Source organism: Myxocyprinus asiaticus, chromosome 5 (assembly GCF_019703515.2).
Source record: "Myxocyprinus asiaticus isolate MX2 ecotype Aquarium Trade chromosome 5, UBuf_Myxa_2, whole genome shotgun sequence".
In the NCBI taxonomy this organism is placed as follows: Eukaryota; Metazoa; Chordata; class Actinopteri; order Cypriniformes; family Catostomidae; genus Myxocyprinus; species Myxocyprinus asiaticus.
This window is the reverse complement of record NC_059348.1, coordinates 20,760,436-20,778,692: the sequence shown is the minus strand read 5'-3', so window position 1 is coordinate 20,778,692 and position 18,257 is coordinate 20,760,436. Positions and strand designations below refer to the sequence as shown.

At 37.0% G+C, this 18,257-nt stretch overlaps 1 protein-coding gene across 5 annotated transcripts; it reads left to right on the top strand.

Moving 5' to 3' along the window:
• The first annotated feature begins 317 nt into the window (after positions 1-317).
• Positions 318-17,292, top strand: LOC127441251 (S-arrestin-like). Of its 5 annotated transcripts, none has more exons than XM_051698435.1 (20): positions 318-455; positions 3,485-3,598; positions 4,073-4,089; positions 5,228-5,291; positions 5,615-7,201; positions 7,472-7,532; positions 9,515-9,575; positions 10,377-10,421; positions 10,525-10,724; positions 10,874-10,933; positions 11,096-11,163; positions 11,401-11,536; positions 11,660-11,744; positions 13,188-13,260; positions 13,346-13,483; positions 15,728-15,805; positions 15,919-15,933; positions 16,191-16,243; positions 16,351-16,391; positions 16,639-17,292. In XM_051698435.1, exons 6-19 carry the CDS (start codon positions 7,485-7,487, stop codon positions 16,377-16,379), a joined length of 1,089 nt encoding a protein of 362 aa, XP_051554395.1. In that variant the 5' UTR covers positions 318-455; positions 3,485-3,598; positions 4,073-4,089; positions 5,228-5,291; positions 5,615-7,201; positions 7,472-7,484; the 3' UTR covers positions 16,380-16,391; positions 16,639-17,292. The 5 variants fall into 5 exon arrangements, with proteins under 5 accessions (XP_051554395.1, XP_051554394.1, XP_051554396.1 ...); XM_051698434.1 differs by lacking the exon at positions 318-455 and having other exon boundaries at positions 2,836-3,598; positions 5,615-5,662; positions 6,396-7,201; XM_051698436.1 differs by lacking the exon at positions 318-455 and having other exon boundaries at positions 2,836-3,598; positions 5,615-6,971.
• The last annotated feature ends 965 nt before the right edge of the window (positions 17,293-18,257 follow it).

Sequence of the window (18,257 nt, the reverse complement as noted above, 5' to 3'; positions counted from 1 at the left end):
ATGACCCTCTGCAAAGGTTTAAGTCCTGCTGCTTAACTGAAAGTTGATTCAAACTCAGGTATCATGAGCAGGGAGAGGACTACTCTACGAACTCTTCATTGCTGAATGATCTGTACTCTTTGAGTTTGGATTCCATCACAGCAATCTAGCACAGTATGCTTAGAATTTGTGTGTGTGTGTATGTGTGTGCTCGGCCTTGTGATTTTCACTCTCTTTGTGTGAAAAGTTTGGGGTGACAATGTCAGCCGCATTAGAGGTGACTGGATTCTTCATGTGTGTGGCCAGCTGGCTGGTCACTGGGGTTTCTGTGGCTAACGACTACTGGAAGATCTCGAGTTTGTCTGGGAGTGTGATAATTTCAAACCGTCAGAATGAGAATCTGTGGCATGCATGTGGCGAAGACAGCTCTGGAGTGTCAGATTGCCGAGACTTTCAGTCCATGCTGTCATTGCCAGGTAGGGCACCAATTTACTGAAACTAGTTTTCTGGGCTTGTTGTAAAAACTCACAGCCATATGACAGTTTTTAGAGTGATTATTTCATATCAAACATGATCATGTAATGGATCATTCTAGAATCTCACGATAGATTTATGGGGAACTACAGTTGCAATCAAAATTATTCAACCCCCCCCAAGACAGTAAGGATTTACAAAGGTAAGCATTTCTGATGACCCAGATTTTTTTTTTTACTTTACATCTATATCAGTTGAGTGATACATTCAAATTCATAGTGTGAATATATAACCTAATATTTGTAAATAGCAGGATTTTTTAAACATACAGCCATGTCATAATTATTCAACCCCTATTGCATGTAGCTGTTTCTTAAATATGTAAAGCTACACAAGTAATTGTTTTAAAACAAAATTAAGTCATCAATCTGCAATGGCACTTATTTAAGTTTTAAAATGTAAGTTTAGCATTGTAAGCAAAAATGTATTTCTATGCAAAAAATGCAATTAAAAATAAGCTGTCTCAAAAGCTAATTGAGGAGATTATTTCATTACACAAGAAAGGTCATGGCTAAAAGTACATTTCCAAGGAACTTCAATTTCCAATAGACAAAGTTGGCAGCACCATTCATACATTTTTTAAATATGGTACAACAGCAACCTTCTTGGGGTGTGGAAGAAAGCAAAACTTCACCAAGGGAAATGTTGACTTGAATATTCAAGAAGTAATAGGAAAGACCTGTGGAGTCCTGGAAGAAGGTTTTATAGACGTATGACACTAAACTGAAAATGAGTTTTAGACCCATGGGTCAGCAGTACGTCTGGAGTAAGATGACAAGAATGACACCATCCCCACAATCAAGCATGGAGATGGGTCAGTCCTGTTTTGGGGGTGTTTTGCGGCTACAGGAAACGGCTATACTGATTATGTGACTGACACCATGGATTCTTTCAGGTATCAGGCCATTTTGGCATGAAAAATGTGATGCCTTCAGTGTGTAAATTGAAGCTCGGTGATTACTGGAGACAATAGTGACAATAACTCCAAGGATACATCCAAGTTGTCCAAAATCTGGTTCAGGGATAGGTCGTGGAATGTCCTTAAATGGCCCTTTCAGTCCATCAGTAAAATCCCATTGCAAACCTTTGTTGGGATTTCAAGGAAGCAGTGGCAGCACAGAAACCAAAGAATGTCAATGAGCTGGAAGCTTTTGCTCAGGAGAAATGTGTAAAAATTCTGGTGTCCGAAGCCTGAGAACACTTACCTGAAACATTTATTTGCTGTTTTTAAGGATAAAGGATGCTCCACAAATGATTGACTTTGGGGGTTGAATATTTTTGACATGACATTTGTGGAGAGAATTAGTTATTTTTTATTTTAAAATTTGGGTAAACTGAACTCTTTGTTCTCAAAATCACTCAAATATGTATTAAAAACATACTTTGACTGTTTACTGAGGTTTTAGTTGATGTGTTTTAGTTCACATCACCAGAATGTATTGCTGGTCAGGGGGGTTGAATAATTTTGATTGCAACTGTATAACTGGATATAGAACATGACAAAATGGTTTGTTCATGACCTCAATCTCTAGCAGTCATTTTGTGTTGTAGTAGTCATTATATAACAATACGAAAAAGTGCCTAAGCCCACTTTATCTTGATTCCCTTTTTTCCAGAACTGACTTTTTCTTAAATGATAAACATATGAATCACAAATCCAAAATAACAATCATTTCAAAGGCCACTATAATTATTTTAATTAATACTTTTATTTACTGTAATTATTATTAATATTATTAATACTTTAATTCATATAATCAGTTAAATGTAGTTAATTTTCTCATAAACTATTGACCAAAAACTCACTCATGAAAATATGATGATGGTCTATGTAATGTAAAAGTAAACCTGTACACTGCCATACAAAGGCAAAACACAGTAACTACAAACTTTGTCCTGTGATAGATGGGTTTGGCTCAACTTTGCTTGAATAAAAAAAAAAAAAAAAAAAACAGAAGTGTAAAAATTTGATAATTCATTTTTTGCTGGACAATCCAAAAGCTTTTTCAGTTTCAATGTTGGCGCATTGACTGTGTTTTGCCTTTGTAGGGCAGTGCACACCAACAAAGTTACATGTGTATCCTTGGTTTTAATCTATATGTCAAAGACTAAACTCAGAAACTGTTCTCTATGTTTTTGTCTCATTTTCAGTGCATATTCAGGTATGCAGAGCATTAATGATCATTGCCCTAATCTTTGGCCTGATCTCTATAATTGTAACTACCATGGGGCTGAAGTGCATTCAGATTGGACAAACGAAAGATGAGTCCAAAAGCAAGATTGCAGTCAGTGGTGGCATTCTATTCATCCTTGCATGTAATCACTAAAAGCATTATGAACTATATCTGTCTATATACAGAATATGCACAAAATTCTTCACAGTCACAAAGTAATTAAAATATTAAAGGGATATTTCACCTAAAAAAACATTCTGTTATCATTTGTTCCCCCTCGTGTTGTTCAACCCTGTATTACTTTCTTCTGTGGAACACAAAATGTTGTAGAAAAAAAATGTTGTGTTAGGCAGAATGGCAGCTTCAGCATTCACTTTCATTGCGGAATAAAGATGCAATGAAAATTAATAGTGACTGACACGAACAAATTACCTAATATCTTCTTTGTGTTCCAAGAAAGAAAGAAAGTCACATGGGTTTGGAACAATATGAGGGTGAGTAAATGATTACAGAATTTTCAATTTTGGGAGAATTATCCCTTTGACAATTTCTATAGCTGTTTAATTGCCTAAATTTTTTGTTTCATCCCATTTAGCATTTCTGTATTGATATTCAGTACTTATTGAGAGTAATGTTCTTCTTTTGCACAGGTCTTTGCACTATGGTGGCCGTATCTTTGTAGGCTGCATGGGTGGTTAAAGAATTTAATGACCCATTCTATGGTGGCATCAAGTGAGAAAACTCACAAACATATTCTCAAGCACATACTTCCACTAATCATTCATCTGTGTTTGCAGGTTTGAGCTGGGTTCTGGTCTTTACATAGGTTGGGCTGGTGCAGCCCTGTCTATACTGGGTGGTTCATTCCTGTGCAGTGCCTTTAAAAGAATCTCTAAAGCAAAACCTAAAGGGTAAAGTTCACACTTAAGACATTTTTCTATCTTCTTTTTCAAACATCTGACCTTAAAACGTCTATAAATTATTAAATATCAGACTGCTCTCATGGGAAAATCGGAGACAGCAGGTTGATTGTTTTGTCTGCTAAAATCGGTCTATGATTTCTGAATGTTCCGAACCCTCTAGTAGCCGAAGGTGGAACTACTGCTGAGACGAAAACAGCGTTCTTTCACTTACTTCTTTGAATGAATGTGGTGTTAAACGGCTGATTGTTGGAAACATTTGAGTAGTAATTACATGAATATAGTCCTAAACCAAACTCTAAACAAAACCATAACAGTATTGATTGGAAATCAAAAAAAAAAATACAATTTCACGTGTGATCATGTTGCTTGGCTACTTATTTCTCTAATCTTGTTTTGTCTCTGTCTTTTGAACTTTTAATGATGTTTTTTCTCTGTTGTTTTTCTCACATTTCTTTTTAAAAGGGCATACTATCCAAGTGGTAAGCCAGCGACCATCTATACATCAGCTCCTCTATCTAACACAGACAATCCAAGAGCCTATATTTGAGTTACCAAGATCATCCACATGAAAAAGTCTGAACTGTTGTTACATTGTTGTTTGTTTTATTCTCTTATGTTTTTGCTACTTTTTTGTTTTAGGACTGTTGTTAATGATGAATTTAAAATCACTTTAATGCAATTATCATGGAATACTGCCGAATGCTTGGAATAAAATTAGTTTGATTATCTAGGTATGCATGTAACTGTATAACCATGGTGGTTTCAAATGTTGAAGTTTATTTGTAATGAATAAACATACTTGGTTCAAGTAGAGACCATTTAATGTCTCTAAAACTAGAGAAACAAGTTGATTCTGTTTTACATGGATAATGGTGTGTGAAATAAAATTGGAATAAAATATACAACTGAAAACTGTCAGAAGGTCTGATTTTGTGACCATTTAAAGGCACAACCAAACTTTCTGAAAAGTAATCACATTTTCACTTAACAGTCCATTTATGGATCCTATTTCTTCTGCTAGATATATGAGTTCCTTTAGTCAGTATATCTTTGCTGCTTTCAATGTTTAGTAGCACATTTTAAAGTAGGATGCATTTTCCTCTCTACTTTAGCTCCCTCAGAGAGAGACAAATGTCTATGCTGTGTTCCTGTGACAAAGGAGCATTAAAATATACAACTGCCACATCTGTACGGCAAATAAGCAATTTCATTTTGTACTTTTCAAAATCAATAAAATCAAGTTAATTTATAGTGCTTTGAGGCACAAGTGCATTGCACTCACATCATAGTGAAGGCAGCAAAAAGTATCAAAGGTTTCAAAATCACAACTGGCAGGGCCGTATCTAGCTATAAGCGGTATAAGCAGCCGCTTCAGGCCACGAGCCACCAGGGGGCCCCACAAAGGGGTTTTATATATACAGTATATTTTTAAATATACTAAAAGCTAGAGTAAGACTCTAGCTGTTGAGCCTCAATTAGACCTTTATAGAGGGCCCCCCTTGTGGCCAGAGAGGGAAGGGAGAATGTAATTGCAAGGAGAGTGTTGTAAGCTAGATGTGACAGGCACGTGCACGCTCAAAGGTTTTATTTTTTCTTTTCTTTTTTTTCATTATGGAGCGCACCTATAAGTCGGGAGTGGGGGAAAAAAAGGAAGAGGAGGAGAAACGCAGCCAGACCACTGGTAAGAAATGAATGTTAGCCAGCTACCTGGTTGGATGGTGTTTGTTCGTTGTCATGCATTTATTTAATTGCAACAATTAGTTAGTTAACATTTTGCAGTTGTCCTGTTCAAGGTACATGTTTTCAGACATTTCTGCTGGCTATATACGTAACTAAGGTAGTCAATACAATTGTCACAAGAGACATAGTGTTGTAAGCCAAGATTAGCTCACAGACTCACAGAAAGCTTTCTTTATTTCAGTTAGTTAGCTAGCTAGCTGACGGTAGTTGCTGCACTGGAGAAGATTGAATAAAGCAAATTTATCTTGTATGCATTATTTTCAGGTGCCATATTGAAATATTTAGGGGCATCAAAGGAAGCTGGAGATTCAGGTACACAAATTCCTTGTAAATTAACATTTTGCATGGAATCATTATATACAAAATGGCTAATGCAAGAGCCTGTCACATAACTTCTGTAGAGTTTTCTCACTGGTCAATGTAGTTAATGTTAATTTAAAAAGATAACTTTCGTGTCATACTGTATGGTATTAATGTTTCTATGAGCAAATAATTTATTGTTAATTTTGTTTTTTGCGTTTTGTGTAGTTAATATATTGTAATTTGTTAAAGACTGTATTGTGTTGTCATTCTTGGGTGTGCCTGGATCCGGGGTGGGGCCTTCAAGTAGGATTTTGCTTAGGGCCCCCATATGGTCAGAAACGGCCATGCACAACTGGAATCAAAGAAAGCAAATTTGGTAAAAAAACCATGTTAACTCTTTGTACGAAAGGTGGGATTTCCTTGCTTTCATTGAAAGCACACAAAATCCTCTTTGGAACATTCTCAGATATTGCAGGCTAAAATTTCTCATCGGGTTTTGCACAAACTTGTGAAGGGGGGGGGCGTTCACAAGTTAAAATCCACTGTATTTGGGAAATAGTTTAATTCGTACAAGAATGTACAGTAATGCACTGACATCGCATTTTTTGTAAATCACATGTAATGAACACTCAATCATGTTTAAGGTTCATCCACACACTCAAGTAATGACCGTATGTGCACAATGACCATGGCTGGATATAATCCAGTGCTAGATAACAATTACTTAATCTCTCTTGTGAAGGTAATCCATCATCAGCTTCATAGGGTTTAACACTGCTGACACTGACAGGCTGGGATTATAACTGAGGCACTATCAACGATTAGTACCTTTAAGTAACTATTCCATTGATTAGATCTATATGTACTGTATGTATTCAAGCGTCCCTGTATCCACCTACCTATTTCTATTCATGCCTTAGAATGGATTATGCCTTTAAATTATAAACATTGCTGCCCAGTAGAGAATTTATAATGTCTGTATGCTATCCTCTCTCAGCACTACTAAACTGTGAGTGTTTTTGCATTTTTGCACTTTTCATACAAATGTCCATATTTCTCAACCAGTTGACATACAAGGTTTTCATCTCTATCTGCAGTACTTGTTTGTCTGATATATATCTTAAGCTGTTTCCACCAACCGCATAATTTTCCTGAAATCTTCATCCAACGTGAGCTGTTTACACTCACCACAGACACAGTTCTTGGCACATGACCTAGGTCTGACAAAGGAAGCGTGAATTATCGTGCCCAGAGGGTCAGTGCTTTGTAATCTCCTCCAGTGCTGACCAAGGGGAACCAACCCAATCCGCTCATGCAGGTACAGCACCTGCAGGAAACATGGCTGGGTATGTGTCTGTGTCCATCTGTATATTTGGGCGGGCTGGAGAATGGGCGAAAGGGATTGTAGCTGACCTGATTAGTTGATTAGGGCAATACCTCCTGACATCCTGGGTACATATACAGTAGCAGCTCCTCCCAACAGGTCACTGCTCTTTCTGTGTATGTCTCCAGTCTCAGATCTCACAAAAGTCGAATCATCACTACCAGGTATGAGGTTCATATTGGATATAGAATTTAGATGGCCTGTTGTTGGGTGTTTAATGGCATGAGGGATGTTAATTTGAATGTTAGTTCTAAAGTGTTAATACAAATTTCTGTGCTGTAATATTGGAAAGTCTGGATTAAGCCTGCACATTTTAATATGCTTTTTGTGTTTTTGTGTTTGTTAAAAGCCAGTGACTGACTGTGAAGGTTTATAATACATAATGGCTAAGCATTAATCTAAGTATACTGTTTTCTTTTTTCATTCGGCTCAAGACTTTAAGCAATAATGAGTCCAAAACATGTCATCTTCAAGAAAATATCCAAGGACAAGTCGGTAGGTTGAGTATTGTCATGCTTAAGCAATATCAATTTAAATGAATTTTTCAGGTTCAATACAAGTTAAGCTCAATCTACAGTGGCATAATGTTGATTACCAAAAATAATTTCGACTCGTCCCTTTTTTTTTTTTTTTTGTTGTTGTTTTTAAGAAAATGAGGGATGAGTCGAAATAATTTTTTGTGGAAATCAACATTATGCCACAAATGCAGTCAATTGAGCTTAACTTGTATTGAACCTTCCTTTAAAAATATATGGTAAAAAAGTTAATAGCCCTATGAGGAAAACTGTCAGTATCTTCTTCAAAAGACTGGAAGCTTCACTACTGTCACACATTCCCTGTTGTTTGTTTTGACTTTTATGTTGAAATTCTGGTTTAGTTCCCTGTTCCTGTTTCCTGTTAGTTTTGTAGTCCTTTGTAGTTTCTTTTCATGATTGGTATTCCCATGATTGTTTCCCCAGGTGTTCCTCATTCCCTTGTTTTCCCTTGTGTATTTAAGCCCTTGTTTTTCCCTGGTTTCTTTGTCAGTCTTCATCTGTATTATGCTGTGCTTTGTTCTCTGTGTTTTGTTTCATTATGTTCTGAGTTACCTGGTTTACCTTTATTTTATTAAAAAGGCTGCATTTAAATCCTCATTCCTCTCTTGTCTCGTCACAACTACAGTCTTCAATTCACTTATAATTAAATGTGATATTTAATGGAAAAGAATATATATATATATATATATATATATATATGTTATGATGTTATCTGAACAATAAAGGCAAAGGTGTGGATTGGATGATATGGACATGTCCCTGTCAACTTTCAGAACTATTGAGAATGTCCCAACCAACATTTGGGCAATTTTACCACTTAGAAAATAATTTAACTTTATGATATTTTTTAATTTAAATTAAAATTTTAATGACTATTAAAAATTATCAGTATCATTATTCATGTGTAAATTATTGTCCGACATCTTCTGCATAAAGACGTTGTCACGTAGCAGCTTTTACTTTTCTCAGCGCTGTTCAGGGTGCACCAATCACAGCGGTTAATGATTACTGTAAAAGAGCTTTTTTAATAATTCAGCGAATTCCAATCAAAAGTGAACATCCCTATGCCCTAGCCTACTCATTACAAAGGACAGAGCTCTTGATATGGGTAGTCTGACGGGAGAATGGCATTACAGTTTGAATGTACCCTTCACTAAAAGTCTTGTGAAAGGGCCCTTTGTGAAAAAATGAAATTTCTTACTTTTGTTTGGAAGGACCCTTCAAGTGGTGTCCCCTTCCTGAAATGCTCTTCAAGGGCGCAAAAATGCCACTGGGAAAACACCCATTCTCTGAAGATTACACAGGCAGATTTCCATTTGAATCTTAGGTCCAATCCTTTAAACTAATAGATTTAAACAAGCATACTTTTCGTGTAAAAATGTTTTCTATCTAAGTCAAAAAACATCCTGAGTTTTGTATGCTGCCCAATGGATGACTGTGTTTTTACGACCGGTTGCGCCCTCTTGAGAGAGACATTTTGTTCCGGTATACAAATTAACTTGCGGTATGATTTTAATGCATTCTTAATATCAACATTTTGAATAATGTCCTCCTTGCAATATGTTCCTACCAACTTTCAAACCAAACCTACGCCCTTGAAACAAGGGTAGTACTTTACAAAGAGGTTCTATATGTTAACATTAGTAAATGCATTAGACATCATGAACTAACAATAAACAATATTTTTAAGGCATTTATTCATCTGGCTTAATGTTAATGTATGAGAATAAAATTGTGTATTGTTAGTTCGTGATTATATTGCATCAACTACTGTTAACATATACAACTTTTCATTTTAAATTGTATATCTTGAAATTAACATAAACCAAGACTAATAAGTATTGTTCATTGCTGGTTTGTTTTAACTAATGTAGCTAACCAATACAACCTTATTGTAAAGTGGTACCCAATGAAGTAACGTTTGTTGTCTGTTTGCACCAGGTGGGTGTGTACATGGGAAAGAGGGACTTCATTGACCGTGTTGACTCTCTGGATCCAGTGGGTATGTGAGAAAATCACTTTATCAGCTTGTTATATTAAAATTTAGTTCATCCAAGCATGAAAATTCTCTCACCACTCACTCATCCGCATACCATCCAAGATGTGTATGGCTTTCTTTCTTCTGCTGAACACAAACGAAGATTTTTAGAAGAATATTTCAGCTCTGCAGGTCCATACAATGCAAGTCAATGGGTACCAAAATTTTAAAGCTCTAAAATGCACATAAAGGCAGCATAAAAGTAATCCATACAACTCCAGTGGTTAAATCTATATCTTCAGAAGTGACAGGTGTGGATGAGAAACATATCAAGTGCTTTTTTACTATAAATTCTCCTCCCTTCCCAGTAGGTGGCGATATGCAAGAAAAATGTGAATTATCAAAAACAAAAGAAGAAGAATGTGAAAGTAAAAGTGGAGCTTTATGGTAAAAAAAAAAAAAAAAAGGGGACTTAAATATTGATCTGTATCTCACCCACATCTATCATATTGCTTCTGAAGACATGGATTTAACCACTGGAGTCATATGGATTACTATTATGTGCTTTTGGAGCTTCAAAGGTCTGGCCACCATTCATTTGCATTGAGAGGACCTACAGAGCTGAGATTTTCTTCTAAAAATATTTGTGTGTGTTTGTGTTAAACAGAATAAAGAAAGTCATACATATCTGGAATGGCATGAGGGTGAGTAAATTATGAGAGAATTTTCATTTTTGGGTGAACTGTTCCCTTAAAGCACTCATCGTGTTTCCTTAAAACGTTCATTTTTGTTAATGCCACAGTGTTTCTCCCTCTCTGGTATCAGATGGCGTCCTTCTGATCGACCCTGAACAGCTGAAAGGGAAGAAAGGTGACTGATTTATTCAGAAAGCACTCTATGAAATGGAGCCTAGCGTAGGCCTGTGAATGACAACTGTATAGAGATCTCACTTTATGTTTCTCACGCCCTCTAGCGTATGTCACCTTATCCTGCACGTTCCGATATGGACGCGATGACATGGACGTGCTGGGCATCGCCTTCAGGAGGGAAATCTACCTGTCCACCCGGCAGATCTACCCACCTCTGCAGGACAAAGATCAGGGCATTCTCACCAGGGTACAGGATAAACTACTGCGCAAGTTGGGTCACAATGCCTACCCGTTTTTCTTTGAAGTGAGTAATTCACATTGTACCTCGAACATACATTTGTACTGACAAACTCATAACAGCTTGCTATTTTTTTATTTATTTATTTTTATTTTTTTATTTTTTTTGTCTGTTTGAGGATCTAATATAGTCTGTTTCTCATTTTTGTTTAATAGTTCCCAGATAACTTGCCTTGCTCAGTAGGACTGCAGCCAGTCCCAACTGATGCTGGAAAGGTAAACATATCAACATCATAACATTTTGTAAACTTAACATAAGTTTTGAGATACTGAAGGCAGTATATGGCATTCTATATTAGTGTTTATATTGCATAGTTTCCCTTGGTTTTATGTTATAGATGGCTACTGCATAACATTATATCATTTTTGTTTTCACAGCATTGTGCCATTGAGTTTGAGGTGAAGGCCTTCTGTGCAGAGAGCCAGGATGCCAAAGTTCGCAAACGGTAAGTCCATCTAGATGTCTTGTTTCATAGCCTCTATACAGCTGAAAATACTGTATGGTGAATACAGCTGCATCCAAACCAGTCATATCTATTTACACTTTTAATCTTTTTAATGTTCTACCTGCATATTATTACTACTCCCATAATATGCATCAAAAGAGAGAGCAGGTCCTGTCTGTAGAGCATTGATGCATATATGCTCCCAGCAATGGCTCTTTTCTCTTCCCAACCTATCAGGAGCTCAGTGCGTTTGATGATTCGTAAGGTCCAGTATGCTCCAGAGAAGCCAGGACCAGCACCATGTGTGAAAACCACTCGTGACTTTCTCATGTCTGACAAACCACTGCATTTGGAGGCAAGCTTAGAGAAGCAGGTGGGTCACTTTATTTCACCAAACCAGATCACTAGTTGGAACATGCATCTGTCATAATCAGATAAATCAATGTGAAGTTTAAATAGAATATTTTGGATCTTTCACAATTTTTCTCTCTTGTAGACATATTACCACGGAGAACCTATTAACGTACATGTTAAAATTAGAAATGATTCCAACAAAAATGTGAGGAACATCATTCTTTCTGGTGAGAGCGTCTCTGATGAACACATTTACAAATATGTAGACACATGGAATTAAAGGGATAGTTCACCCAAAAATTAAAATTCTCTCATCATTTGCTCATCCTCATGCCATCCCAGATATATATGACTTTTTTTCTTCTGTAGAACACAAATTAAGATTTTTAGAAGAATATTTCAGCTCTATATGTCTTCACAATGCAAGTGAGTGGTGGCCAAAACTTTGAATCTCCAAAAATCACATAAAGCCAGCATAGAAGTAATCCATACGACTCCAGTGGATAAATCAATATCTTCAGAAGTGATATGATAGGTGTGGGTGAGAAACAGATCAATATTGATGTCCTTTTTTACTATAAATCTCCACCTTTGACTAGCCCCAACCAGTAGGTGGCGATATGTATGAAAAATGTGAATCGCCCAAAAACAAAAGAAGAAAGTGAAAGTGGAGATTTTAAAGTAAAAAAAAGGGTTTAAAATGTATCTGTTTCTCACAAATACCTATCAAATCATTTCAGAAGACATGGATTTAATCACTTATCCAGTCTTATGGATTACTTTTATGCTGCCTTTATGTGTTATTTGGAGATTAAAAATGTTGGCTGCCATTCACTTGCATTGTATGGACCTTCAGAGCTGAAATATTCTCAAATAAATCTTCATTTGTGTTCTACAGAAGAAAGAAAGTCATACACATCTGGGATGGTATAAGGATGAGTAAATTATGAGAGAATTACTATCCCTTTAATTGACGAATAAACTCATTATCTCATATCTCACTGTGGTCTTTATTCCCTGCTATTTTTTTCCCCTTTTCTCCCCAATTTGGAATGCCCAATTCCCAATGCACTCGAAGTCCTCGTGGTGGCGTAGTGACTCGCCTCAATCCAGGTGGCGGAGGATAAATCTCAGTTGCCTCCGCATCTGAGACCGTGAATCCACGCATCTTATCACGTGGCTTGTTGAGCATGTTACCACGGAGACATAGCATGTGTGGAGGCTTCACACTATTCTCCGCGGCATCCATGCACAACTCACCACGCGCCCCACCGAGAGCGAGAACCACATTTTAGCGACCACGAGGAGGTTACCCCATGTGACTCTATGCACCTAAGCAACCGGGCCAATTTGTTTGCTTAGGAGACCTGGCTGGAGTCACTCAGCATGCCCTGTATTCGAACTCGCGACTCCAGGGGTGGTATTCAGCATCAATACTCGCTGAGCTTCACAGGCCCCATTTCCTGCTATATTTTGAGAAGTGGTTGACACAAATGCATTGCAATAATCGCTCTTCATTCCCAAGTCCTGACTACCGACAAATAATGAATAACCATTCGTGAATCCTCCCGGTTAACCGGATATTACAAACAGTTACCGTTACCGTTTCCCTAATACACAGTCAGTCATACTTCAGCAGACTGATGCATTTTTGATTATCCGATTTGCAGTGGAACAAATCGCCGATGTGGTGCTGTACTCCAGTGACAGTTACATGAAGGCAGTGGCCACTGAGGACTCTGGGTAATAGTTTGATTCAGATGTAATCCAATAAAAAGATGAAACTCTTAAAAGTCTTAATCTGATTAAAGATTGCCTTTTGGTTCAGGGACTCTGTTGACTCTGGTGCCAAACTGGACAAAGTCTATGCTTTGCTCCCCCTACTGGCCAATAACAGAGATAGGCGGGGCATTGCACTGGATGGAAAACTGAAGCATGAAGACACCAATCTAGCCTCTTCAAGCATGTAAGTCTCCACGTAAAACATCAGCATGAATTACAGCAATGGAAGTATTTAAAGGTACACTATGGAGGATTTCTCGTTTAATTTTACATTAGAAATGAACAAAATAGCATTATTGAGCCAGTACATAAAAAAAATCCAAACCGCGTTCTTGCCTTATCCAGTCACTACGGTAAGCCTACAATAATGATTTTACATTCAGAACTGTTGGGTTCAATTTGGTAGGAAACATCAGGCTTCCGTCATTCATTCTTGCATGTTTACATCATGTCCATAAACAAAGAAAAGAAGGTCCAACTATTCGGGCAGCATATATGCAACCTACTTACTCAGAAAATATGTTTTCGTATATACAGTGGTGTGAAAAAGTGTTTGCCCCCTTCCTGATTTCTTATTTTTTTGCATGTTTGTCACACTTAAATGTTTCAGATCATCAAACAAGTTTAAATATTAGTCAAAGATAACACAAGTAAACACAAAATGCAGTTTTTAAATGAAGGTTGTTATTTTTAAGGGAAAACAAAATCCAAACCTACATGGCCCTGTGTGAAAAAGTGATTGCCCCTAAACCTAATAACTGGTTGGGCCACCCTTAGCAGCAACAACTGCAATCAAGCATTTGCGATAACTTGCAATGAGTCTTTTACAGCGCTGTGGAGGAATTCTGGCCCACTCATCTTTGCAGAATTGTTGTAATTCAGCCACATTGGAGGGTTTTCGAGCATGAACTGCCTTTTTAAGGTCATGCCACAGCATCTCAATAGGATTCAGGTCAGGACTTTGACTAGGCCACTCCAAAGTCTTCATTTTGTTTTTCTTCAGCCATTCAGAGGTGGACTTGCTGGTGTGTTTTGGATCATTGTCCTGCTGCAGAACCCAAGTTCGCTTCAGCTTGAGGTCACGAACAGATGGCCGGACATTCTCCTTCAGGATTTTTTGGTAGACAGCAGAATTCATGGTTCCATTTATCACAGCAAGTCTTCCAGGTCCTGAAGCAGCAAAACAGCCCCAGACCATCACACTACCACCACCATATTTTACTGTTGGTATGATGTTCTTTTCCTGAAATGCAGTGTTACTTTTACGCCAGATGTAATGGGACACACACCTTCCAAAAAGTTCAACTTTTGTCTCGTCAGTCCACAGAGTATTTTCCCAAAAGTCTTGGGGATCATCAAGATGTTTTCTGGCAAAAATGAGACGAGCCTTAATGTTCTTTTTGCTCAGCAGTGGTTTTGGTCTTGGAACTCTGCCATGCAGGCCATTTTTGCCCAGTCTCTTTCTTATGGTGGAGTCATGAACACTGACCTTAACTGAGGCAAGTGAGGCCTGCAGTTCTTTGGATGTTGTTGTGGGGTCTTTTGTGACCTCTTGGATGAGTCGTCGCTGCGCTCTTGGGGTAATTTTGGTCGGCCGGCCACTCCTGGGAAGGTTCACCACTGTTCCATGTTTTGCCATTTGTGGATAATGGCTCTCACTGTGGTTCTCTGGAGTCCCAAAGCTTTAGAAATGGCTTTATAACCTTTTCCAGACTGATAGATCTCAGTTACTTTCTTTCTCATTTGTTCCTGAATTTCTTTGGATCTCAGCATAATGTCTAGCTTTTGAAGATCTTTTGGTCTACTTCACTTTGTCAGGCAGGTCCTATTTAAGTGATTTCTTGATTGAGAACAGGTGTGGCAGTAATCAGGCCTGGGTGTGGCTAGAGAAATTGAACTCAGGTGTGATAAACCACAGTTAAGTTATGTTTTAACAGGTGGGGCAAACACTTTTTCACACAGGGCCATGTAGGTTTGGATTTTGTTTTCCCTTAATAATAACAACCTTCATTTAAAAACTGCATTTTGTGTTTACTTGTGTTATCCTTGACTAATATTTAACTTGTTTGATGATCTGAAACATTTAAGTGTGACAAACATGCAAAATATTAAGAAATCAGGAAGGGGGCAAACACTTTTTCACACCACTGTAAGTCTCGAAGGACTTTCTTCTTACTATCAGGTATCCATCAGATCCATCCGTGCAGAAGAGCAGTGCTGGAGAACAACTGACGTAAATAAATAAATAAATTGTTCATACCCAAATAACTTGCAATTTTATGTCAATATAGAGCCCAGAGTTCCATAGTGTACCATTAAGAACAAATATTTAATTTGTTTTATTTTGTATGTTCATATGCCTGATAAGGAAGTATTGTTCACCTGGCTTTATTGTTACATGTTACAATGTTTCAATGCTGTGTTGCAGCCTCAAAGAGGGTGTGCTGAAAGAGGTTCTGGGGATTCTGGTGTCTTACAGAATCACTGTGAAGCTGATTGTTGGAGGGTCAGTATCCTTCTACACAACTACTACAGTATATACCACAAAACCACATATGCTTAGTATGTTTTGTGTCTGGAGTGTGACATCCTAATGTTTTTTGTTCTTTTCCTTAATAGGATAATGGGATCCAGGTAAACTTTATTATTGATTGTCTGAATCTTGCGGTGAACACAAAAGGTGATATTAGGCAGAATGATAGCCTCAGTCACCATTCACCTTCATTGCATCATCACTGCAATGAAAGTGAATGGTGACTGAAGCTGACATTCTGAGTAAATGATGACACATTTCATCTTTGGGTGAATTATTCCTTGAAATCTTGGAGTTAGAATCATTTATATCTGTAAAGCATGTACTGTATGTGTGTGCTTTGTGTTTTATATATCAGTGAGGTTGGGGTGGAGCTTCCTTTTCAGCTGATGCACCCGAAGCCTGATACAGGTATAATATACGGGTGTGCGTGAGTGTCCTTGCGTATGTTCTTCTCTCTCTCATAAATATTTTCTAATACACTTATATACAAATATGTACATGTAACTCTTTTAAAGAATTGTCCTTTCCCTTTGATGCCTCTTGAAGTGAAAGAAAGGTCAGTCTTTTTATATATATTTAGTTCTATGTATTTAAGTACTATTCATTTCTTAAGGGTTTAAACTTTTTTTAATGAGAATATTATTAAGTGCAACTTTAAAACCTCATTTTTATACCTCATACCTAGTTTTATACCAAATACCTCTTTTTTATTATTTGCAAGTCTCAAGAATACGTTTGTCATTCTCTTTGTCTCTGTTGTCTGTCTGTCTTGTCTTTTTATGTGACTGTGTGGCTGTATGTAGTGAAATGGAGGATGAAATGGTGTTTGAAGAGTTTAAGCGCTCCTATTTAAAAGGCATGATTGAGGATGAGGATGAGGGGAACATTTCACAAGGCGAGCAATGAGGAACACCTGTAGAATTCACCAAGAAGCTGTCACATCCTTAAAGCTGTTGCAAGCAACCATATAGAGGAGATTACTGCAATAGGGCACTACACTGGACTCCTTAACACTTTTTAGAAGATAAAGTTGTAATTAGCAAGGAATTCCAAACTAGAGACCAGCTGTACTGTGGAATGATATTTCCTCAGCTGCCTGAGCAAGACAAGGATGTCTTGATGTGGGTCATGTAACTGAATGAATGGAGAGCTGCTTCTCACCAAACTGGAGTTTGGTGACTATAGGTGACTATAGCTGCTAAAATAGTATAATGTCCTAGCTGTTGTTCCAGCTGTAAAACACATTATTTTTGTGATGATTATCTTAATTTTGATTGCAAAATTCTGAATTTTAATAATACCTAAAGGAAAGGTTTATAAAAGTTTGTATTGTAATAAAATGCTATGGCTAGATGTTTATTTACATTCATTGAAAAGATAAAAAAGGGAGATTTCCCTAACAGTATAATCTATTTTACAAAGATAAAAAAGTCTGGACTTAAATATACTTTTGAGTTGTTCTTCTTTCTTATTATTTAATAATAATAATGTTTCAGATACTATCTGTATATCTGTATATTCTGGGACTGGTTCAATTTTCATGCACACACATGAATTTCAGCATGACACCTTCAGCAAGGTGAAATGACTAACATATTTTCATCCATATATGGAGTTCAAAACAGACCAAAAGCACTGAATAGATACTTTTGTTTGTAATCTCAATAATGATTTGTATATAGCACAGTTGTCAGATTCTTAGTTGATTGCCAGTCAAGGAAATTCTATAATCATCATATCTTTCTTTCTGTAAAAACAATGATCAGGGAGTAAAGTGTACATTTATTTAAACCAAAATAGCATGAATTTGCAAGTGTTTCTTAGGTCACTGGAGCCATGTACAAAATCATTCATAAGAAAATGTATTAATTGCTATAGCTATAGCACTCATATTGAAATGAACCCTTTAGTTATCTAGCTTGTTGTTATCAACTGCAGCCCAGCTGATATTAGCTATTATTATACTGTATTATCTTACTCCAAGATAAAGCACATGCATTGAGATTAAATCCTTTGTCACTCATGCATTAAAATACAACTTAACTTAAAGGATTGGTTCACCCAAAAATGAAAATTCTCTCATCATTTACTCACCCTCATGTCATCTAAGACCTGTATGAATTTTTTACATCGGCAGAACACAAACAAAGATTTTAGAAGAAAATCTCAATTCTGTTGGTCCATACAATACAATTGAATGGGTGCCAAAATCCACATAATGGCAACATAAAAGGACTCCAGACAAATCTGGTGGTTAAATCCATATCTTCAGAAGCGATATGAGAGGTGTGGGTGAGAAACAGATCAATATTTAATTATTTTTATACTATAAATTATCCACCTTGCTCAGTCAATCTCCACTTCACTTTCACATTCTTCTGTTTTTGGTGATTCATATTTGTCATGCATATCACCCCCTACT

Bases quoted from the DNA above. Each gene is read 5' to 3' on its own strand.
- LOC127441251 (XM_051698435.1), top strand. From the start codon at position 7,485: ATGAGTCCAAAACATGTCATCTTCAAGAAAATATCCAAGGACAAGTCG. The intron at 11,537-11,659 runs GTGGGTCACTTT...TCTCTCTTGTAG, and splicing joins AGGCAAGCTTAGAGAAGCAG to ACATATTACCACGGAGAACC. The intron at 13,261-13,345 runs GTAATAGTTTGA...CTTTTGGTTCAG, and splicing joins GTGGCCACTGAGGACTCTGG to GGACTCTGTTGACTCTGGTG.